This window comes from Prunus mume, unplaced genomic scaffold, assembly GCF_029339155.1.
Source record: "Prunus mume cultivar Tortuosa unplaced genomic scaffold, ASM2933915v1 scaffold26, whole genome shotgun sequence".
Lineage (NCBI taxonomy): Eukaryota > Viridiplantae > Streptophyta > Magnoliopsida > Rosales > Rosaceae > Prunus > Prunus mume.
The window spans coordinates 61,500-86,973 of record NW_028296572.1 but is presented as its reverse complement, the minus strand read 5'-3'; the positions used below and the strand labels follow the sequence as shown (position 1 = coordinate 86,973).

Below are 25,474 nucleotides of genomic sequence, written 5' to 3'. Positions count from 1 at the left end.
AACCTCGTTCTGGGAAGTAGACCTGCAGCAGATTTGGATCACCGAGCGCACTTTCAGAGCGAGAGATGTTCAGGGGGTTGTCCAGAGTAGCACTATGGAGGTTCTCGTACAAATGAGCCAGATATGTGGGACTGATGGGTATATTTTATATTATATATTTAACCCCCTTCTTAGTACATTTTGGTTAATATTTTGGAAGAATTTAACCCCCTTCTTTGAATTATATCTCAATATAGGACTTTCGACTTCCTCTTGAGCAAAACATAATCAAATGGACGACTTTTGGAGTAATTCCAGTTGGAGGACGTTCGCGAGTCACTTAGCTTGATCGTATCAAAATTTCAGATTTTTCTACCAAGCGGTTATTTTCTGGCAATAAAATAAAGGAGCAGTGTGCAGTGCTGGAATAGTGACATTTTGGGCTTTCATTGTGTTTTGGAGCTCAAAATGCCCTCGGATGGGTTCGTGGCCTTCTGGAGAAGTATTAAGAATGTTTTTATCTTTAAAACAAGCTATCTTGGGCCGGATTTGGAGGAGATTCGAGGCCAAAACGTGGCTGGGCAGATTGTGGGCAGATTCTCCTAATCCAATTTGGACTTTATATCCTAGTATTATTTTATTTTAACTTAGTTTCCCTATGGGGATTGGGCAGCTGGGTTTTAGGAGGTATTTAAGTTCTTTCTCACAGCAATTTTAGGACTTCGTTTTGGCTTTTGAACGTGACGTTGTGGAGAGCTATTGCTAGGGTTTTGGAGTTTTTGCGACTTTAAGGTGTTTTCATTCTTATTCTTTCGAATGATATTTTCTTAGATTTCAATTATGAATATGCGTAACTAATTTTCTTTTGCTAGGGTGAAGCCTTGAACCCTAGCATGAATATGTAATTTTTGTTTAATTGCTTATGATTGATTGCATGCATACTTTGAACTGTTAGTCACTGTTTTAAACTATCTAATTGTCTTAATGCCTGATCACCATTAGGATCTTTAGAAAAGTAATTGGATGCAGTTTTGGTCGAAAGGTTCCCTGAAATTGACGCTGGCTTCTTGTGATTAATAATTGTAATTTCACTTAAGATGAACACCACGTCTTAAGGGTTGCATGGTTTTTCAAAGGGTTTTCACAAAACTTAATGAGTCTTTCATGTTCAGATTTGATCCGAATGTCCGGACGGGTTGCATGTTGGATATACGTTCTATGTTGGAGGTTCCGAGTATAATATAAATTAGGAACACCTAACCATCAAAGTGGCATGTGCAAATCATAAGTAATTGGTAAAAATTCATAGGATTGCTAGATGATGGTGAAACCCTAGTGCTTTTATAAATTGGTATCACTACGTGAAAAAAGACCTTATGCAATAGTACATAGGCATTGATGAATCCGAAAACCGATGCTGTTAGTATATTAGGCATCGGTTTTATAAATAATAAGACTAAAAGTATATAACGGCATCAGCACAAAATTTTGGTTTTCCCTACCTATGCCATTGATTATATTTAGCATCGATGATTGAAATATACTGATGCGTAAAATAGTTGGGCAAAAAATAAAATTTAAGCACCAATTTAGCTCTGATGCCAAAAGCCCATTGTTGACCCCTACAGTATTTTTCCCCCAAAAAATTTGGTCCTTTCGTGAATTTTGAGTTCCCCTTCTCTCACAAAAATTTCCCTCTTCTCTCTCTATGACTTGAGATACCCCATTCACCCTCTCTCTCTCTCTCGATAGTGCTCCAATCTTCTCACCTTCAACTCCCTCTCTTCTCTCTCGCAATACCCCATTCACCCAGTCACCGGCACTCTCATCACTCTCTCATCCAATCACCCTGAACCCTAAACCCCTCGCGATACCCCATTCCCTCTTCTCTCTCTATGACTGAGCTGAGATACCCCATTCACCCTCTCTCTCTCTCGATAGTTCTCCAATCTTCTCACCTTCAACTCCCTCTCTTCTCTCTCGCGATACCTCATTCACCCACCACCGGCACTCTCATCACTCTCTCATCCAGTCATAGAAAGTCCATCCGCCTCCTCTTCGTTTTATCATGCTCTTCGGTCGTCTCCTTCACTCCTCGACACTTCTTCTTCACTAGGGTTCAGAACTTCGATCCTTCTGACGTGCTTGCTTTTGTGTTTTAATTGCTCTATCAGTTTTAGGGCTCTGAGATTGCTCATGTTCTCTATGCTGTGAATTATTTTCAATTTTTGAAATTTTAGTAAAGTTAAAGTCATATTTTGGCAGATCTATACATGGCATTTTTTTATTTGGAAATTTGTTATACATATAATTTTTAAGTTTAGGGTTTGATTATTCTTAATTTGAGTTCTATTATTTTTCATAGATGTTGCATGTTGCAATTTGAAGCTTATTTTTCAGTTTATTAAGGGTTGTGGTTTTTTGACATTGTTTACTGAAAATAGGTGCCTTCTTTCAGAGACTGAGTAAGGGCACCGCAATAACCTCCAACAACTCATTTGGTGGTCAGTTGTATTCCAGATTTTGCATCCCCTTTGGAGCTCACGCCGCTGCCTTTGGTGGAGTCTCTTATCTTTGATTGTACTGAATCTTGATAACTACAGGTAAGACAAAACATCTTCCTCTTCAATTTATGCTTTTACTCTTTTGAGTGTATTTGTTTCTCCCTATTTGAGTTCTGAGTTTCGTATGCTTCTATTTATGCTTTTACTATTTCTATTTGGATACCATTATGTTTAAAACTGTTTGAATACTATGGTTTGGCCTTTGAGTGTTAGTGAAAAAACTTTGGTTCTTTGTTGGCAGCTTTGGGAAATATTGTGATGCAATTTTATTTAAATGATGGAAGGTCAATTTTGTGCCTGTAATTTCCATTGCAATGGATGGCTTAGTTTGTAAATTTGATGCTTTTGTTTGGAGCTTTTTGTGTCTACATGGTTTTTTACTCTACGTGATTCATATTCTCAAATAGAGAATCCAATGGTTGGTTGATAAATGCATCACAATGGTATAGTTTTGAAATAACAAGGCTTAAGTTAAATATGCATGTGGTATGTAATTCATGTAACATCATTGCAATTGAGCTGAGTTGCATGCAATTGGCTGCTGCCCTCTTTGTTTTGAATATGAACTAGTGTTTTCTCTAACTTTATTTTGTATTGGTAAAAATTATGGGTTAAGCAATTATGGAAAATCCTTGGATGCTTGCCGATAGAAGAAGTAAAGAGTATGAAGAGGGAGTTGAAGAATTTCTAAGGATAGCATTAGCAAATGCTGTTGATCAGGGACGCATTTGTCCATGCCAGAAATGTGGGAATACAAGAAAGTTTACGATTAGAGTAATAAGGGAGCATATGTATTTTAATGGTTTTGACCAAACATACAAGGATTGGATATGGCATGGCAAGGATATTGAAATAAATGCTAGTGAAACTGTAAATCAAGAACCACAACCGGAACGTGATTTTTTTGGTGAAACGGTTGACATGTGCGAAGGTGCACATGAACAATTCACTGAAAATCCAGAGGAATTTAAGAAGTTTTTGGAGGAAGCCGAGAAGCCTCTTTATCCTGGGTGTCATAAGCACACCAAGTTATCAGGATTGGTTAAGTTGTACAATCTTAAAGCAAGGCATGGCATGACCGAAAATTGTTTCTCGGATATGCTGATTGAAGTTTGTGATTTGCTCCCGATCGGTCAAGAGCTACCCTCGTCTATGTATGAGGCAAAGAAGACGTTGAATGCATTAGGATTGAAATATGAGAAGATACATGCATGCTCTAATGATTGCATTTTGTATAGGAAGAAGTATCATGATTTGACAAGCTGCCCTAAATGTGGCCTTTCAAGATGGAAGGTGACAAAGAAGAACGTAGTGAAGAAAGGGGTCCCGACAAAGGTTTTATGGTACTTTCCTCCTATCCCAAGGTTTAAACGTATGTTTAAGTCTTTGGAAACATCTAAAAGTTTAACTTGGCATAATGAAGCTCGAATAAAGGATGGTCGATTGCGTCATCCAGCTAATTCGCCATCGTGGAAGATGATTGATTATAAGTGGCCAGATTTTGGGAGTGAGCCAAGAAACCTTAGGTTAGCTCTTTCTTCGGATGGAATCAATCCACATAGTTCTCTTAGTAGTAGATATAGCTGCTGGCCAGTGATTTTGGTGACATATAACCTGCCTCCAGAGTTGTGCATGAAGAGGAAGTTTATGATGTTAACATTGTTAATTTCCGGCCCTAAACAACCGGGCAATGATATAGACATATACTTGGAACCATTAGTTAATGATTTAGCATTACTGTGGGATGGGGTGGAGGGAGTTTATGATGCTTTCAGGCAAGAGTCATTCACTTTGAGAGCTGTCCTTTTGTGGACAATCAATGATTTTCTGGCATATGGTAACTTGTCTGGGTGCACTATGAAAGGGTATTATGCATGTCCAATATGTGGTGACAAGACATATGCGGAAAGGTTGGAACATAGAAATAAAATGGCATTCACTGGCCATCGCAGATTCTTATCATGTTCTCATCCTTATAGAAAATTAACCGAAGAATTTAATGGTAAGGAAGAACTTGATCTGCCACCAATGCCTCTAACCGGGGAGCAAGTATGGAAAGAAGTCGAGTCCATAAACTATGAGTGGGGGAAGAGAACTGGAAAGCGGAAAGATGTAGGTTGTACTAATTGTTACAAGAAAAAATCAATTTTCTTTAATCTTCCTTATTGGAAATCACACTATGTTCAACATTGCCTCGATGTTATGCACATTGAGAAGAATGTATGCGAAAGTATTTTCGGTACATTGTTGAACATTCCCGGAAAAACAAAAGATGGTGTGGCAGCTCGTGAGGATCTTGTTAAATTGGGGGTAAGAATTGGTTTGGCGCCACAAGTTAGGGAGAAGAGAACTTTTTTGCCTCCATCAATGTGTACATTGAATAAGAAGGAGAAAATTTTAGTGTGCAAAGCATTGATGGGTATTAAAGTGCCCGAAGGCTACTCTTCAAATATAAGAAACGTTGTATGCATGAAAGAGTTGAAACTACTTGGTCTTAAGTCACATGATTGCCACATATTGATACAACAATTGCTACCCGTGGTTATACGTGGTGTGTTGCCTAAACATGTTAGATATGCAATAACGAGATTTTGTTTCTTCTTCAATGATTTATGTAAGAAAGTGGTGGATGTACCTAACCTTGATAGGATACAATCGGACCTTGTGGCAACATTGTGCTTGCTTGAGCAATTTTTTCCTCCATCCTTCTTTGATATAATGGTCCATCTAACTGTGCACCTTATTAAAGAGGTTCACTTGTGTGGACCAGTTTTTTATAGATGGATGTACCCTTTTGAAAGATACATGAAGGTATTAAAGGGTTATGTACACAATCGTTTGTATCCGGAGGGTTGTATCGCTCAACGCTTCCATGTGGAAGAATCTGTATAGTTTTGCTCAGAGTACATGGCTGATTTAAGTGCAATTGGGGTACCTACATCGCGGTTAGATCTAGCAAATACTAGCGCTGCTTTATCAAGCGCTGTTATAGAATCAGTGCCGCATGACAAATGGGAGCAAGCACATCGAACTATCTTGGATAATACAATGGAAGTTGATCCTTACATAAAGTCAGTGATCTTTCAAAACAACTCTTCTTTTTTTTTTTTTTGTTATCAAGTCAGCTTAATAACAAAATTATTATTTGTGCATTGTAATGTTTTACAGTGAACATAAGCACCATTTGAAGGAGACTAATCCTAGGAAAGCAAAAGATGAAAAATGAATACAAGACATGCACAACCGAAGGTTTATTAGCTGGTTTCATCATAGGGTCATTTTTGTTTATAGTACTAATTTGTGTTGAACATATTTAATTGGTACGACAAACAAATTTATTTTGTTTTATTATCTTAGGTGGGTGGTCAATTATGCATGAATATAAATGCGGTGACAGACACCGTAAAGTGGTTGGCTCAAGGACCTCGAAAAGGAGTTATGAAATATAGTGGTTATGCCGTAGATGGATACCGATACCACAACAAAGCACGAGACAATGAGTGTGCTGTCCAAAAGAATTGTCATTGTTGTTCAGATCATGTCCTGTTATCATCCCTCAGAATTTTCATGCATGTGGCTTAGTTTTACAGCATACACGAGCTATATTTCTGATTTTATTTCATCTTGGTGCAGTCCATCTTTGAATTACCACCCGAAAGCATACAGTCTACATATAAATGACAAGGGAGTGCTTCAACCAAATAGATGACGCAATCTGCTTTTATTTCATCTTGGTGCAATCTGCTTCAACCAAATGGAGGCAATTCAAGAGTACATTAACAAGGGAGTGCGTACTTCCACATAGAAATGACCTAGAAGCCTTGAAGGAGCCTCCTGAAATGTATGACTTCATTGAATTATCAGATTGGCAAAGTTTTGTAATCTCTAGATTGAGTGAAAATTGGCAGGTATTATCAGATTTGTAAATACCATCATATAACTGTAAATATGATAGAAACTTTCATAGATTTGTAAATATGACATAAACTTGTTGTTTATAATGAAGGAAATCCATCAACTCCAAAAGGAAAGGCGCAATAAATGTAAATACCATTATAGAACTGGCCGTAAAGGATATGTTGGAGTGGTAGAAGAATTAGTAAGTATATATACGGAGCATCTGTACATAGTTGGGTCAGTAGGAGTAAATTGCTTTATGCTAACTTTGGTTTATCTTGAATAGGTAAATAAGAAGATAGTGACAAGGGATGAGGAAGTAGATCGAGCTCTTTTATGGAAGGTAGTACGTGAAGATAAGAACGGGAAGATTGTTGATGAGGAGGTAGCTGAATTGGCTGGAACAATTGTAAGTATATATGTTAAATAATAAGTGAATTGTAAGACAAAATTATATCTTTCTAATATATATATATATATATATGTGTGTGTGTGTATCTTTCTAAATCAGGAAAAATTGTTGAAGGAGAAAGAAGAAGGCCTTATAACTGTATCTGGTTATAATGATGTCTTAGCTATGGCTTTGGGGACCCCTGAACATGCTAGAAGGGTGAGGGGTGTAGGAGGCTTTGTGAAGCCAAGTGCGTTCTTCAACATTCCTAGGAAAAAGAAGGAGTGTGTGTCAAAGGAAATGTTGAAAGAACGAGATGTTTTGCTGCAAGAGACAAAAAAGATGATGGAAGAACAATAGAAAAAGCACGAAGCTGCGCAAGAACTTCTTCAAAAGCAAATAGAGATGCTAAAGGTGGCGATTTCCGGTCAACCCTGTAATGTATCTACCTCAGTCCATATTCCAAATATTTCTCCCATGTCCGAGAAAGCATCAACAAACATACCATCAAAATTTGTGGAATTTGCTGCTGTTAAAGAAGTTTGTGAGGATGATTGTGATGATGTGGTGGAGCAAATTGAAGTTGAGGCGAACAAGGTAATGTTTATTTGAATTTACTTTGATATTATGCACTTATTAATATTGCAGAATCAGATTTAAGCACTGCAAATTAAAAAACAGATGTTGAACTTTATATTAACACTGAATATATGCTTGCTTAATTTTCATTTAGTTTTATAATATGCATATGCTTAATTTAGTTTAAGGCTAGGGTATGCTTGATTGTTTTTTTTTTTACATGTCTTTTATATGTGTATTAGGGTAAGGATTGCAAATTGGCTTTCGGCTCAAAGGACAATATTGTTGCAAGTGGCACAATTGTTGACATCAATGTGCCTCAACAGCTGATTCATAATGTTCCTTTAGGAGAGGGAAATGTAAGAGTCTCTATTAATTATGCCCTAAAAGGAGCTTCTCCACTACCAATACCAATGAAAGGAGTGCTGAATACTGTTGAGGATGCTATTGGGTCTCAAGTAGCTTGGCCAGAGGATCTTATAGTTTTTGTAGACGATGTAGTGGTAAACAACCTTACTTTTGAACTTGTTTGATTTCATGTTATCCCTAATATATATGTGACCCTTTGGTATATGTGATAGGAGAAGAAAAAGAAAACTACAAAGGAAAAATTTGCGAAGTCATTGTTTCAGGCTATCCCGGAAACAGTACCAAAGTCTTGCAAGATTTTATACGGCTTTGCACAGAAACTGATGTCCCAAGGTCAGACTCTCTCTTCATATATTGATGAGGACATATTTGGGGAAGAAAATATGATATACGTTCTAAAAGAAGATGTTATCAGCTTCATTCATATGAATGAAATAGGACAAGCTGTAATAACCGCTTACATTAGGTAATAGTCACTTTGTGTTTTATAATTTTACGTTTATATTTGGATATTAATCATGTATTTCAGTTTACTGACTCTATGATAATGGTTAATAGCTATTTATATAAGTTAGTAAAAGACCAAGAATGGGAACCAAAGATTGGATTTATGGACCCAAGTCGTACCTTTCATGATCCGAATTCACCGGATGAGGTAGGGAGGGTTCAATACATTGTGAAAGCTTTGAACCAAGCTAGTATTGACAGCATCTTTTTGATCCCATACAATCCTGGGTAAGTGAAGTGGTTTGTGTTTTAGAATATATATTTATGACTATTACTAATATATTTCCAATTAATATGTAGGGCTCATTGGATCCTTACAATCATTGACGAAGAGAGAGACAATGTGTATATCATGGATCCTCTTAGGGCTCATCACCCACATGATGTGTGGAAACGTATTGTAAACGCGTAAGTCGTTCTTTTTTAATTATTTCCTTAATATGTCAACTTTTTCATTTGTATTACAACCTGAAATCTTCTGTTATTTATGTGCTAAAGTGGAATAAAACAATTTAATGCTGAAAAGGGGAGAGGCCTGCATAAACCACCAACATGGATTATGCTTTCGGTATGTGTATATTTGACAATTTAGTAAGATTAATTTTAGGGAACGTTAAGTACTAAATGTTGAATATGTTTTGTGCGTAATGTAGGGTGATCCTAAACAAGCTGATGGAAAGACATGTGGTTATTGGGTGATGCGGTACATGAAGGAAATTTGTGAAGATTCATCCCTTGAATTTCGAACTAAGGTACAACTTCAGTTTTTTTGAGTCTTTGTTATGGATTGGATGATTGGGTACAGCTGATTTCTTTCTTACAGTTTCTGTTTCCTTGGCGTAGTTGCTGTCTGAACATAAGTTTACTTAGATGTTTTTCTAGCAAATTTTAGGGGGTGTAGCTTCAGTGGTTTTCTTCTTGGTTCTAGTTTCCTGCTTTTAATTAAGTAGTCTTTGCTCTTGCTGTTTAGTCGAGGACAACTTGTCCTCTTGATTATCAATATAATCATTTCTATTCAAAAACAAACCAAAAATAAACAACAAGTTGCTGTCTGAAATCTTCTAACAATTGAATTTGAATTCCCTGTATTTTTTTATGGTATTTTTGCTTTTCTTGAGCTTCTTGTTAAAGATTGTGCATTGCTTCTTGTTAAAGATTTTATGTAGTTTTTCTTTTGCTTCTTGTTAAAGATTGTGCATAGCTTGTTGGTAAAAATTTTATGTAGTTTTTCTTAATCTTATATGGTCTCTTCATTTCATTTTAGTATGCGAGTCGTGGGAAAAAGAAGGCGTTTTACACCCAAATGGAATTGGACGAGGTTCGAGATGAATGGGCATGTCATGTGCTAGAGTGGATTTGAGGTTGAACATTCTCCTTGTTTTGGTAGTATTTTGCTTATTTATGTATGGATGATGTATGGATTATATATGAAATGGATGAGATGCTATATTTTGAGACTATATTTTGAGACAGAAACTAAGTAAAATATGATGTGAAAAGTGGAAATTGCTTACACTTTATAAGTAACAACGATGTCTATTGTGTATAACAACCTCAGTTTTGCCATAACAACTGAAGTAAAAAATTGAAAACAACATCAGCACTTTTGTGGGAACTGAAGCCTATAATCCGAAGGGTCAATAATTTTTGTAAAAAGTCAAACTATTTGTTGGCTTTTCACTTCAGCATAAGCACAAAAAACGAATGCGTAAACCATAATTTGCAACAGCAATGGCGTATTTTCTAAAGTGGTAAGTCAGAACAGGCTTCAGTATAAACAAAATCATTGATGCTATAATTAGTATTCAGCATCAGATCCAATATATTCCCTGATGCAATTCAACATTTAAGGCATCGGAGGTCAACGCTTTTTTGGCACATGGTAACAACTTACGCATCGGTGATTATGAAATACTGAAGTAGTAAATTATATTTAGCAACGGATAATATCCGAAGTGTATTAGTATAGTATATGCATCGGTTCCCAATACTTCGGTTCAGGGGTACCTTTAGCAACGGATATTATCCGAAGCTAAAGGTCTTTTTTCACGTAGTGTATTTAAAACTCTTTCCTTCAATCGTATTTGTTTTTAGTATCAAACAATTTTATAATCATCTTTCTCAACTTTAAATTTTTGGTAGTTAGTTGGAACTTGTTTTTACATAAATTGCTAAATAGTCCTTGCGGAAAACGACCTTGCATGAGCATCTATACTACAATAGCCTTGTATTCTTGCAAGTATTTTATGTGATTTTAACCCTAATAGCACGGTACTAAAAATCCTATCAGGGACCAAGCCCCACATCAGTGTGATTGTGCAGAGCTTCTGCTAAATGCTAGTATTCAAGCAGAACTGTTGAAGAATGGTTTGGAAAGACAAAGTTGTTCAGCCAGTACATCTGAAGAGATAGCATGTGTTGTTGATCCTAACCCTCACGAATCTTGAATTTCTTGATTGTTGGAGAAGGAGCAGTTCTGGTTGATTGTGGTAGGGGAAATAGTGAACTTCTTGGCCATCCTCTTGCCATTTATCCCTCTGTGGTAGTCACCAACTACATCAGCAGGTCTCCCATGAGGTCTGAACCCAAAAATCTAAGCCATATCCAACAAAGTTGGGGTCATAGGGCTCGCACGAAAGTTGAAAGTGTTCTTGGTAGAATTCGAGCGAGAGAGCAAGACCAACTAATTCTCATCCATGTTCACATTGCTTGGACGGAGGACGGCGCCATAAATTCGGCTTTTTCCAATGGTGCGCATACATCAGAAGAAATTTGTCAATCCAGTCTAACCACTTCACGGTGCTATTCCTCATTTTACTTGTAGGATAGGATAGGCTCAAATTCTTGCTGACCCATGTATGAGAGGCTAGAGCATAAGAGCTCTGATAGCATAGGGGAGCCTCAGCATCTTCTTTGAATAGAGTAGCAATCTCTTCAGGAACGTGGCCAAACCAGTGGGGGCCCAGAACAAGGGTATTCCCAATCAGTTGAAGAACATTTTCATCCAGGTTCTTTTGCGCATATGGATGGAGCCTACTACGAACCTCGATCGCATGTTGATCAACACCATCTCCAGCGAGATAAGCAGGAGGCTGCGAAGAAGAAGAGATCTTGGTGTGAGTCTTTGGGGAATACATTTTTAGTTTCACACAAAAACAGAAGAAATTGAAGGTTGATTGAAAGAAAACAAAGGATTATGAGGAATATTGAAAACTGAAGGGAGTTAGGTTTATAAATGAACAGTAATGAAGTTTGAAAGAACTTATTAAGGGTAAGGAAGAAGATCGTGGATGGAGAGGGGTTGCGCAGATTAAAATAGCCGTTAAATCACCCATTTCCCCACGAAGTCTAGAATAGGCAGAGGTGGGCTAGTGCAACGGAAGGAAATGGCGCACGTCATTTATTGGCTAATCATTAAGTCTGAAACTGTTTTTAAAAGCGATTCAGACTTAGGGGCATTGTTTGGGCCTAAATCCCACACACAAGCCCAATCAAAATTGACCCATAACAGAAACACAAATTTATTGGGCTTTATTTAGACAGGGATTAACGTACCCAGACAATTTTTAAAGTTCCAGACCCTTGAAAACCAATTACCAAGGATCAAATTCATCAAAATTTAAATTAACATTAAAAACGGTAATCTAGATCCAAGCAGGCCAGCTGATAAAAATCTTCTTGAAATTAGCCCAGTTTCAAATACCCCTAAAAACACAGGCAATTTGATCACCACCATTGATCTCAGAGTTGAATCAAACAAATATTTTGGGAAAGATCTTCTTCCTAGGAAAACGGGTCATCTGACGTTGAAAAGTCAAAATTTTCAACTAAAGACAGAGGAAGTGATATGAAGTTAATGGAAAACTAGTTAACCAAGAAAGCACTCTCTCCATAAAACCATTCAAAAATGATTGGAAAGAGGGGCGGCCAAGTCCCAAGTTTTTTTTTATAGCCTCATGGCAGGTCACATTTTTTGAGAAATAGGCAGGAAACAAGAGAGTTGTTCACCAAAAATCAAGCAGAGGGCAGGGGAGTTGGTTTTTTGCCAGGAAAAGCAAATAGACCATCATAGAAAATGACTATTGATAGGTTCTTTTTTCACCAGATTAAAATAAACTCCCTCTACATCAAGAAAATATTTTTCAAAAGATCTGCCCTCAGACATTGATAGCAAAGCCTCATTCCGATTCTCTATAAATATAAGAGAAGGTGAACAGAGTTAAGGACAGCAAAAAATCAATCAAAAACAAAAACTCTCAAAGTCATACTGACAAATTCAAAACAAGATTAGTTGATCTCAAAAAGTCTTTAGATTCTGATGCAACCAAAACTCTTTGATCCACAAGAGATAGGTCGGCCGAACACAAAGTCTCGACTTGATTCAATTGAAACTTGATTTCACAAAGCGAGATTTCTCTCATTACAAATTTGGTTCGGCACAAGCCGAGTCAAGTAGAATCTGGTTTTATAATATGAAAACCTCAACAAATTTATGAAGAGGTCCGATCAAGCGAGCAGCACTATAGTGCGGACTCGGCTCAAAGCAATCGTCAATCCACCATCGCCTCTAGGGCTTGAAGCAGATTGAAGCTCAAACCAAATTCAAACATTGGTATCGATTTCCAATGAAACCTATCGATTGAAGGTGCTGAGTTCAATCCACCATAAAGCGCATCCAACCCGATTCGAGGCGGTGCGCGTAAATCAAGTCAACGTTCTGTTGTCTTTTTGGACTTGGCATTTCTCTTTAAATTTTGTAATTGGCAGTTCTGCTTAAACAATTTTTAATCTCTTTTTATTTATTCTAGCCGAACTACAGTTTTGTATTGTGAAAAATTGTGAAGTCCTCACCAGTCTGAGGCAAGAAAAAGAACTTACTTAGGAGATATTCCTCACCCAAATTCACAATTTCTTGTTTAGAATCAGTAACTTGGGGCTCAAATTACTTATTTTTTTTAGAAGTCTGCTAGGGTTTTAAACTGCTAGCAGTGGCACACTCATACACAAAACAAAGTTGATTTGTTAACCACAAATAGTTCTCAAGTTAATGGGGAACTTTACTCTACAATCACAGGATTAGATCAAAATGGGTGAACAATAATAAATAAAAAAATATAATATACCCTCCCTTAATTCAATTTTTTCCCAAATTCTCAATGTTTCAATGTACCCAATTATTTATTCATAGTATATAAAAAAATAAACTCACAAAAGCATAAATTCCATAAAGACCCAAAAATAATTCAAATAATAATCAAAACTTGTTTACACATAATTTCCATAAAATACTATATTCTACAATTAAAACAATGGACTTTCATAAACAACCCAATATCACCCAATCCATATACTTTAATAATAATAATAATAAAAATCCCAATATAATCAAAACAACTCAACAACAATGAAGACTCGTTTACAAGGTTATTCTAGTACTTTTCGATGGGTGAAACTACCTCGGAAGACTTACGGTTAACCGATGGGTCAAACTTCCCATAATGGTGAACCGGGTCCGTGTGGCCCACGACCTCCGATTTTCGATTCGAAAGTTCCTACAGGTTCAACAAAGCCTACTTAACACATCCTGATAGGATTTTTAGTACCTGTGCAAATATGGTTAAAATCACACAAAATACTTGGAAGAATACAAGGCTATTGTAGTATAGATGCTCATGCAAGGTCGTTCTCCTCAAGGACTATTTAGCAATTTATGTAAAAACAATTTCCAATTAACTACCTAAAACTAAAAGTTGAGAAAGATGATTAAGAAATCGATTGATACTAAAAGCAAATTTTAAACATAAACAAATACGATTAAAGGAAAGAGTTTTAAAATACCAATTTATAAAAGCACTAGGGTTTCACCATCACCTAGCAATCCTATGAATTTTACCAATTACTTATGATTTGCACATGCCACTTTGAAGGTTAGGTTTTCCTAATTTATATTCTACTTGGAACTACCAACATAGAACGTATATCCAACATGCAACCCGTCCGGACATTCGGATCAAATCTGAACATGAAAGACTCATTAAGTTCTGTGAAAACCCTTTGAAAAACCATGCAACCCTTAAGACGTGGTGTTCATCTTAAGTGAACTTACAATTATTAATCACAAGAAGCTAGCATCACTACTACAAAAAAGGAAAACCACGACGGGAATTCACCGTCGTGTATTCTGTTTTCAAATGGTCGTGGAATCCACCGACATCTTTTCCATAACAAAACCACGACGGTGAATAACCGTCGTTGTTAAAACGAAAAACGTCATCAAAAAATAAAAACCGACGTCTTTGTGCTGCAAAAAGACATAAAAAACAGTCGAGGATGAGAATAGACGACCAACTCCAACAAAAAAACGTCGTTAAAAAGGAAACAGATGACAAATATAAATACGACGTCTTTACAATCATAATAGACGACGTTATTGACACCTACTACGTCACAACATTTCCCACAACCGTTGTAAAATGAATTTTCCACTTCGATTTTTTTATGAATTATGACGTGGAAATAGATGTCAGGTGTCATTACTTACGACGCATATATTTACAGAGATGACGTTGAATTTGATAAATAACGTCGGTTCCAAATAAATGAGAGCCGTATTACAGAATTTATACGTCATATTTTGAAAATAAACGACGTGAAAAAAGATGGTGTCATTAATTACGACATAGTAATTTATAATGACGACGTTGTAGTCTATATACAACGTCTTCACCATTAAAAAGACTGTCGTCTTTAATAATTTATACGTCTTCATTTAAAAAATTGACGTCGTCTAATTCATATATCTTAACGTCGACAAGTTTAATGGACTTCAAATACCGTCGTAAAATATATTTTCCACTTCGATTTTTCTACGAATTATGACGTGGAAATAGATGTCAGGTTCATTAATTACGACGTATGTATTTACTTAGACGACGTTGAAATGAATAAACAACGTCGGTTCCAAATAAATGAGAGCCGTATTACAGAATTTATACGTCATATTTTGAAAATAAACGACGTGGAAAAAATGATGGGGTCATTAATTACGACACAGTAATTTATAAGGACGACGTTGTCGTCTATATACAACGTCGGTACCATGAAAAAGACCGTCGTGTTTAATAATTTATACGTCTTCATTAAAAAAATTAACGTCGTCTAATTCATAAATCTTAACGTCGACGAATTTAATGGACTTCAAATACCGTCGTGAATTCATCCTTTTCCACTTCGTTTATTAAAGAACTTACGACGTGGTAAATTCATGACGACGTCGTCTTTTGTAACGTTCAGGTTAAAATTCTCATCTTTTAGACGTCGGTATTATGGGATTGGAGTCGTGTTATTTTGAATTACATGGCGGTTCTTTATGCTTGTCCGACGTGTTATCCTGGATTACTGTTTCACAATAGCATCGTGGTTCTTCATTGTTACTTTGCTTTAAGACGTCGGTAAATATATTGCGGTCGTTGAATGCTCCAAAACGTTGTTATTTATTAGAACAGACGTTTGTTTTTCACATTTTTATCAAAACCGCTGTGTTTTGTAATCTGGAACCAGTAATTTTTGTTCGATTGTTTTGTGGCCAAAACCTGTATAATGAAAGTGAAGAAATCACATTACAATATATTACAAAATTAATGTCATACACTGCCAATTAAAAGCATCATTCAACCCATATATCTTCACACCCATCTAGAATATTTTGACTCCCTAACTCAACCACCACTTCATCAAATGTGTCAACATTTGGCATCCCCCTAGTAAATGGCTCACACTCAATTCTCACATCACCTAAGACATCATCACCAATAACATCATTATATTCTCTATTAGGCATTGATAACACTACCGACCAACCACGATGCATCGGGTCGTCAACAAAAAATACTTGTTTGACTTGAGAAGCCAAAACAAATTGGTCATTCCTATGTCCAATTTTACTCAAATCTACAAGGGTAAATCCAAGTTCGTCCACTACAAGACCAGAAGTATTATCAATCCAATCACACCTAAAGACTGGGATTGTAAACTTTTGGTAGTCAAGGTCCCAAATTTCTTGAATGACACCATAGAAACCCATATTTGAGAGAATTGGGTTTTTATCCTTGGCACTAGCAACTTGCATAGTATGTGCAAGTAAATAAACTCCACTATTTTGAGTTGTCCGCACATCATCTTGTGCCTTGATGTTGAATTTAATACCTTTAATGAGATAGCTCTATATAATGGCTTTATGCCATGTTTGGACATTGCTAGCCACCTTAAATTTTCTGATACGCCATGATTGTCTTCCTCATTAAGTTCACTTTGAACCTGCAAATTAATCATAACTTAATTCAATCTAACATAGAAAGAAGAAAATTAAAAGTCCAATATATTATTCAATAACATATACCTTGAAGCGTAGCCATTGAATGAAAGTGCTATTGTGCTTATCCTGCAGCCACTTTGTTCTCTTTCTAAATTTTGGATAAGTGGTCTGGATGTGGATCATATGTTGCCTACATGACACACAAAATTCAAGTATTACGATCCCAAACATATAAGATAAACATAAGAAATAATTTAAAATGGAAACTTAAAGAATAAAACTCATACATTACTCGATATAAGGTAGGACTTCCTCCGTATTCTCCAAGACATATAGATGTGCTTGGTTCAGCAGTCCCGATCAACTACGCTCACTTTGTGCAACCTTTGATAATGGCTTTGAAACTCCCATCTTTTGGCTTGAAGGCACTCCAACTGTACTAACATCAGATAAATGCTCGGTACAAAACTCTCTGACTTCTTCACTATATACCGCTCGAGCAATGCAACCTTCGGGACGAGTACGATTCTGAACATACCCCTTTAGCACTTTCATATATCTTTCAAACGGATACATCCATCTAAAATATATTGGCCCACACAGACGAACTTCTCTGACAAGATGTACTACTAGATGAACCATGATATCAAAGAATGAAGGGGGAAAGTACTTCTCAAGCAAACACAAAGTAACTACTACATCTTCTTCCAACTTATCTAGCTTGGAAACATCAACAGTCTTTGCACATATAGCATTGAAGAAGAAGCACAAACGAGTTATTGCATACCTTGCAGGCTTCTCCAAAACAGAACGAATTGCCACAGGGAGCAATTGTTGCATTAAGGTATGACAATCATGTGATTTAAGACCAAGAAGTCTTGAATCTTGTAAAGATACAAGATTTTTTATATTTGAAGAATAACCTTCAGGGACCTTCATACCATAGAAAGAATTGCAAACCTCTCTCTTCTCTGCTCTTGACAAATTCCAAGGCCCGGGAGGCAAACGAGTACGTCTTTCTCCATACTCGGGTTGCAAATCAGTTTTGACCCCCATGTTCAATAAATCTAATCGAGCAACAATCTCATCTTTATTTTTTCCAGGGATCTCCAGCAATGTACCAATGATACTATCGCAAACATTCTTCTCAATGTGCATAACATCTAAGACATGCCTCACAGGAAGGTATTTCCAATACTCGAGATCAAAGAATATTGATTTCTTCTTCCAACAAACTCTGTCACCATCTTCAACCATATGCAGCACTTCTTCTCCGGTTAATGGCTCAGGAGGCGTGCCATATTCAGGTTTCCCATTAAAAGCTGCATATTGCCTCCTATATGGATGATTGATCGGTAACCATTTTCTATGCTCAATGTAACAAATTTTGTGGCCATTTTTCAACCTGTGACTAGGTGTATCATCGCCGCATATTGGACAAGCTTTATATCCTTTAACAACACAACCGGATAAGTTTCCATAGGCGGGGAAATCATTAATTGTCCACATTAATGTAGCTCTGAGTGTAAAGTATTCATTATGTGCATCATACACTCCTCCAATCCCATCCCACAAAGATTTTAAATCATCAATCAAAGGCTCCAAGTAGACGTCTATATCATTTCCGGGTTGTTTAGGACCGGAAATCAATAAGGTCAACATCATGAACTTTCGTTTCATGCACAGCCATGGAGGGAGATTATATGTAACTAAGATAAGCGGCCAGCAACTATATCTGCTACTTAGAGCGTGGGGATTGAATCCATCGGATGACAGAGCCAATCTCAAGTTTCTCGGCTCATTACCAAACTCGGGCCATTTATCATCAAGAAGTTTCCAAGACGGGGAATCCCTGGATGAGACATATAACCGTCAATTGATTTTCTAGCAGCATGCCAAGTCAAACTCTTAGCGGTCTCATGTGATCGAAACATCCTTTTAAACCTTGGAATTGGAGGAAAATACCACACCACCTTCGCTGGCACACCCTCTTTCAAGATTGAATCTTTGCCTTCCTTCCACCTTGAGATACCACAATTAGGACAATGAGTTAAATCCTCATACTCCTTCCTATACAAGATGCAATCATTGGGGCATGCGTGCATTTTCTCATAACTCAGCCCCAATGCACACAAAGTCTTTTTGCCTCATACATAGAGACGGTATTGTATTTCCTTAAGAAGCAAATCGCCTTGAAGTATCAATAATTCTGTAAAACAGACATCACTCATCCCATATTTTGCCTTCAAATTATACAACTTCACTAATGCCGATAACTTCGTGTACTTTCTACAACCGGTACAATGGTTGATCTCCATCCCCAATCACATTGGCAAACTCATAAGGATCAGATCCAAAATCACCAAAATCATTATCATCCATCTCTATTTCTTCAGACACAAAAGCTGTACCTACTATGGTCATCATCTTCTTCAACATTTCTACTAGCATTAGTAGCTGCTTCCCAAGGTTCTCCGTGAAATGTCCAATTCTTATAGCTTTGGTCAACTCCATTAAAGTATAAGTGATCCCTTATAATTCCAACCCCAAACAATTTCAAATTAACACATTTAACACATGGACAACGGATATGTGTGGTAGTTAGAAGATTTTCTCAGAAAAGTTCAAAAATGCTTCCACCCCTAACTCATATGCCTTCGATCTTCTATCGAGTGCATCCATGACTTATCCATCTCCGACACTATACCCTATTATATATAATAAAGTGAAAAGGAAAGCAATGACCATCACTATAGCAGATTATATAAAGTCTAATAGCAAGTAATATACAACATAGACGACGGTTTTTAAACAAAAACAGGACGTATTTGACATATATAGCGGATTTTACGTCGTCTAATTATAACTACGACGGTAGTTACATAACACCGTCGTGTATAAATAATAAAGCGGCGTTTAAAGTAAAAACCGTCGTCATTATGCACACAAAGCGTCGATATCAGGTTTATTTTCAAGATCCCAAAACCCTATTAAGAACACAACATAGACATGAAACCAAGCAAGAAACCAACATATCGTGAAACCAACATATACTAAGCATGAAAACAATAAATCCATTCCCAATTCAACATAACAGAGTGATTAAAAGATCCGACAAAATGAAATCCATTCCCAATTCAACATAGAGAGTGATCAAGAAAACATTAAACAGAAAATCCATGAACCCATACCTCCAACAACATATTAACAGATCGAAACATATACCTAAAACCCTTTAACAAAACAACGTAATATATCATTACGGCCCAACTTTGAATTAGACACAACCCAACTTTGAATTAGAGATGAAGTGAGAGAGCGAAATGTTATGTTGCAAATCTGAAAATTTTAGGGTTCAGGTTAGAAGTATAAAAATAAGAGCCAAATCTGAAAATTTTAGGTCCCGCGAATATTTTAAGAAAGCGCTTTAAAACATCGACCGAAAAAACACGCGTCGTTAAAATTTAACATTAAACATGGCGCTTATTACATTAAGGCGTCGTGGTAAAACTATGTACCACGCAAAATCAAAAAGCGTTAAAACTATGAAAAACCACGGCGGGTTAATTAACTACCGACGTTGTAAATAATAATAAGCGACTCACGTGTAAACAAGCGTCGTTTAAAGAGAAACGACGGATTTTCACCATACAGCGTAAACTCAATATTTCACGACTCAATCATGTTAAAAGTAATACCTAAACTTTAAAACCATAAATTATATATTTGTAAAATTTAATTTTATAAAATTGTTTATGGTTTTACATCCTAATAAATAACAAACATAAACCCTAAACCCCAAAATTATACTTTAACCATAAACCTAATAAATAACAACCTAATCCCCAAACCCTAAACCTAAACCATCAAACTATGTAAGTGATGCTATGACTCATCAAAACAATTTTATTTAGGTTGGTCATTTTAATATTTTATTACACAAACTGCATTTTTTTGGGTTTTAGGGGAAGAAAATATATCAATGACTTCATAGGAGTTGAAGTTGAATTTTGAATTTATTTTAAATTTATTTTTAAAATTTTGAATTAAAAATAATAAAATATTCTTATGTCAACAACAAACCACGGCGGGGTTAATTAACTACCGACGTTGTAAATAATAATAAGCGACTCACGTGTAAACAAAAGCGTCGTTTAAAGAGAAACGCGTCGGATTTTTCACCATCGCGTAAACTCAATATTCCACGACTCAATCACCGTCGTTAAAGTAATACCTAAACTTTAAAACCAATAAATTATATATTTGTAAAATTTAATTTTATAAAATTGTTTATGGTTTTACATCCTAATAAATAACAAACATAAACCTAAACCCCAAAATTATACTTTAACCATAAACCCTAATAAATAACAACCCTAATCCCCAAACCTAAACCTAAACCATCAAACTATGTAAGTGATGCTATGACTCATCAAAACAATTTTATTTAGGTTGGACATTTTAATCTTTTATTACACAAACTGCATTTTTTGGGTTTTAGGGAAGAAAATATATCAATGACTTCATAGGAGTTGAAGTTGAATTTTGAATTTATTTTAAATTTATTTTTAAAATTTTGAATTAAAAATAATAAAATATTCTTATGTCAACAACAAACCACGGCAGGGTTAATTAACTACGCGTTGTAAATAATAATAAGCGACTCACGTGTAAACAAAACGTCGTTTAAAAGAGAAACGACGTCGGATTTTTCACCATACGACGTAAACTCAATATTCCACGACTCAATCACCGTCGTTAAAAGTAATACCTAAACTTTAAAACCATAAATTATATATTTGTAAAATTTAATTTTATAAAATTGTTTATGGTTTTACATCCTAATAAATAACAAACATAAACCTAAACCCCAAAAATTATACTTTAACCATAAACCTAATAAATAACAACCTAATCCCCAAACCTAAACCTAAACCATCAAACTATGTAAGTGATGCTATGACTCATCAAAACAATTTTATTTAGGTTGGACATTTTAATCTTTTATTACACAAACTGCATTTTTTGGGTTTTAGGGAAGAAAATATATCAATGACTTCATAGGAGTTGAAGTTGAATTTTTTGAATTTATTTTAAATTTATTTTTAAAATTTTGAATTAAAAATAATAAAATATTCTTATATCAACAACAAACCACGACGTTGTAAATAATAATAAACGACTCACATGTAAAAAGGACGTCGTTTAAAAGAGAAACCATGGCGGATGTTTCACCATCGGACGTAAAATACATATTCCACGACCTAATCACCGTCGTTATAAGGTATTAACCTAAACCCTAATAAAGCGACTTACTTGTTCAAAAGGCGTCGTTTAAAAGCGAAACCATGGCGAAATTGTCATCAAAACGACGTCTTATGTACGTCCCATCACGTCTAAATATCATTTTACGTCGGTTTTTACATAATTATGTCGTTGGAAAGTTATTACCGTCGGTTACACATAATTTGTTTTTCTTTTATATTATGAAAACCTCAACAAATTTTCAGGGAAAAAAAGGATGTATATTATAGACAAAATTTGTACATTATATATTATAGACAAAATTAGTACATATAAAAATATCAAGTGTTCCAAAAATCCTCTAATCCATATGAAGGCAAACAAACTCTGCCCATTCTTTCCTGACTTCATCAATGGCTGCTTGGGGGTATGGCGCTTGATCTTTTCCCTTGGCAAACTGCAATCCATAAACAATGATTATTAAGCTTTACAAAATAAAAGAAATTGACACAGCAGCGTTTTTTTCATAAGCGTAGTCTATCGATTCAACGACGGTAATTTTAAATGACCGTCGTTGATAATACAAAAAACCACAAAAAATGTTTCTGAAAATTTTATTCTTACCTTCTTCTCAAACTCCAAGGAAGGATCCATGATGATGTCCCTCATGAAGCGCATCACATAATACCCGCATTAAACACTTCTTTGGGTTGCTTTGGTGTGCTGGCGAGTTTTCAAATTGGTGCTTTACGGCTGGTACGCCTATGTAGGAATTATAAATTTTTAAAGCACTGTTCACGATGTTTTGCCCTCCTCATCAACCACACGATTTCAGGCAGAGGATCCAGAAAATAGACGGTTTCCCTCTTTGCCCTCACAATCAAGCAAGACCCAATAGACGGCTGCACAAAAATAAAATAAAAGCGCGGTTAATATAAAAAGTCGGCACGAGAGAAAGCGGCGTTTATTTATAAAAACCGCGTATTATATAGTTTCACACGACGTAATAACTTAATCATCGACGTCATTATAAATTTATCACGACGATAATTAACTACCGGACGTGGTTAGTTGTTTCAAGCGACTCAATAAATAAATAACCGACGTGGTTAGATGTTTCAAGCGACACAGAATTAGTTAAACAGTTTTATAAGTGGTCAATTAGTGAAAATCATACAAACAAAATCCTTTTAAGGAGACTAACCTGGATTGTAAGGCATCATGAAAATCTGTTCACCATCTGTTTTTGAAGTCGATTGGCTACAATTCGTGATCATCGATTAGTGACCCGGTTGGCACTAACTTGGCGAAGTCGATAAAGCCAACCATCTGCACATATTTGCTTCTCTCAAAACATCATATAAGCACCTAAATATATAAAACAAGCGGCGGTTATTTATACACAAACGACGTATTATACAATTTCACACGACGAATGAAATAGAAAAGACGTGATAACTAATTTATCACGACGGTAAAAAAAGAACGACGTGGTTAGTGGTTTAAAACGACGCAATAATTAAACAACCGACGTCTTATGATATAATGTTTGATATTTGATTAGGACAAACCTCATATATACTGCAACCACAGTAGCCCCAATTTCTTCCATGCCTGCAAACTGTGTAATATCTTCATGCAAGACGAAGGTACTTCGATCTGCACCAAACACCTCCTTCTCAATGTTGAAGGTCATGATCTTCTCCTGAGGCTTTAGTGTCGTTTCCACATAACGACAAAGGGACTGTAAGGAAGATGGCACCTCCACATTCGAATAATCAACTACTTCATTACCCTGTTTAAAGAAATAAAGCAAAATAAAATGACGTGGTAATTCATTAAAAACGACGGTTTAAATTAAAAAACGTCGTCTGATTATAATTTAAACGACGGTAATTAAATACCGTCGTTTTAGATAATTTATTACGTCGTAGAAAATAAATTCCGACGTCTAATGTGAAAACAAACGACGGTTTAAAGAAAAATATCGACGTCTGAAATGTGAAAAACAAATTAAAAAGGCAAAGTTATGAGAATATACCTCCTCGTCATGCTTTTCTTCATCTTGTTTTTCTTCTTTCTTCTCTTCATCATTTGTGTCTTCCTTTTGGCCTTCATCTTTTTTCTCTTTTTTTTCTTCCTTCTTCCCTTCATCTTTTTTTTCTCCCATCTTCTGTTCATCTTTATTTTCTTCTTTCTTCTCTTCATCTTGATTATCTAAAGCCCCAGATTTCTGTTTTAAATAATAAAGAAATATATATATAAGGATAGATTATGAGTAAAAAAATTAAACCAAAAGCGTCGTGGTAAGGCATAACCTAAGGACGGTATGTAAGAATTATGGGACGTCTTAAAATTATTAAACGATGGTAAATAATAAACGTCGTGGTAATTGTATATTACGTCGTTAAGGACTAAAACCGTCGTCTAAAAACCACAAAGTACGACGTCTAGTGGCGTGTAAAACAAGTAAACTAAATACGACGTGATATTTAAATAAACACGACGGGTTATTTATAAAATCGTCGTGGTATGTTTTTAAAACGACGGGTTTATTCATAATAACGACGTCTAATGTTAAAAAAACAGAGAATTCAAAGTTCAGTTATGTTACCGTTTCTTCCTGCTGTTCCCCATTTTTGGCAGTATCATCCTCTAAATGTTGGGATCTCCCTTCAGCCCCAGAACAGCTTGCTTTATCAGACATTGGATTTTTGGGACTTTGCTGTAGACCTTGGTTTTGAGAGGGGCTAGTTTTCGGTTTAAGCATGCTTGGATCAAAATTGGGGATGAGGTGGGAAAGCTGACTTAGTAAATGTTCCCTCTCAGCCTCTACTAATTGTTTGGTTCTAGCTTCCATCTTCTTAGTCTCTTCTTGAAGGACAATTCTTACACTTTCCTTCAATTGATCAGCAAACTTTACCCTCTGTGGTCTAGGTAAATTGAAGAATTGCCTAGGGGAAATCCCAGCACCTACCCCTCTTACTCTCCCTGGATGCTCGGGACCCAAAGCCAAGGTCAAGACATCATTACTTGCGATTATACTCGGCGCCTTGACCACTTGTTTTGCAATTCATCCTAAAACAAAGACATACAAAAAAGTCAGCACAAGAAAACACACGACGGTTATTTATAAACAAGCGCGCGTATATAATTTCACACGACGCACCAATATAGAAATCGCGTTATAATATATTTATAACGGCGTTAATTAAAACCGCGTGGTTAGTTGTTTAAAAGCGACGCAATAAATAAACCACCGCGTCTTTTGCTGTAATTACAACGAGTTGTGATTCCAGATTTAGATCTTTCACGACGTTTTTGAAAACATTTCGACGTAGTAATAACATTAACACGACGAAAAAATTAACCACCGAGCGTCTTAGCTATAATTACGAGTTGTGATTCCAGTTTTAGATCTTTCACGGCGTTTTTAAAATATTTCGCGTAGTAAAATCATTGACACAGCGGAAAAATATAACATAAGACGTAATAAGAATTATACACAGTTTAATAAAATTTTAAAACAGAGTGTGTAGGTTTACAATTAATTTTGCTTTCTCTGCCACCTTTGGATCGGGATGTTACCATGTTTGTCCTGTCTAGCTTTCTTCCATAAGGTAGATCGAT

At 36.0% G+C, this 25,474-nt stretch overlaps 1 protein-coding gene and 1 pseudogene across 1 annotated transcript; both read left to right on the top strand.

Annotated features, from left to right (window-relative positions):
- Positions 1–3,314: 3,314 nt before the first annotated feature.
- LOC148914261 (uncharacterized) lies at positions 3,315–5,769 on the top strand (annotated as a pseudogene).
- Positions 5,770–7,236: 1,467 nt separating this feature from the next.
- LOC148914260 (uncharacterized) lies at positions 7,237–9,646 on the top strand. Its single transcript, XM_089043776.1, has 8 exons — positions 7,237–7,428; positions 7,653–7,913; positions 7,992–8,245; positions 8,338–8,514; positions 8,587–8,694; positions 8,785–8,854; positions 8,940–9,038; positions 9,551–9,646. Exons 1-8 carry the CDS (start codon positions 7,237–7,239, stop codon positions 9,644–9,646), a joined length of 1,257 nt encoding a protein of 418 aa, XP_088899902.1.
- The last annotated feature ends 15,828 nt before the right edge of the window (positions 9,647–25,474 follow it).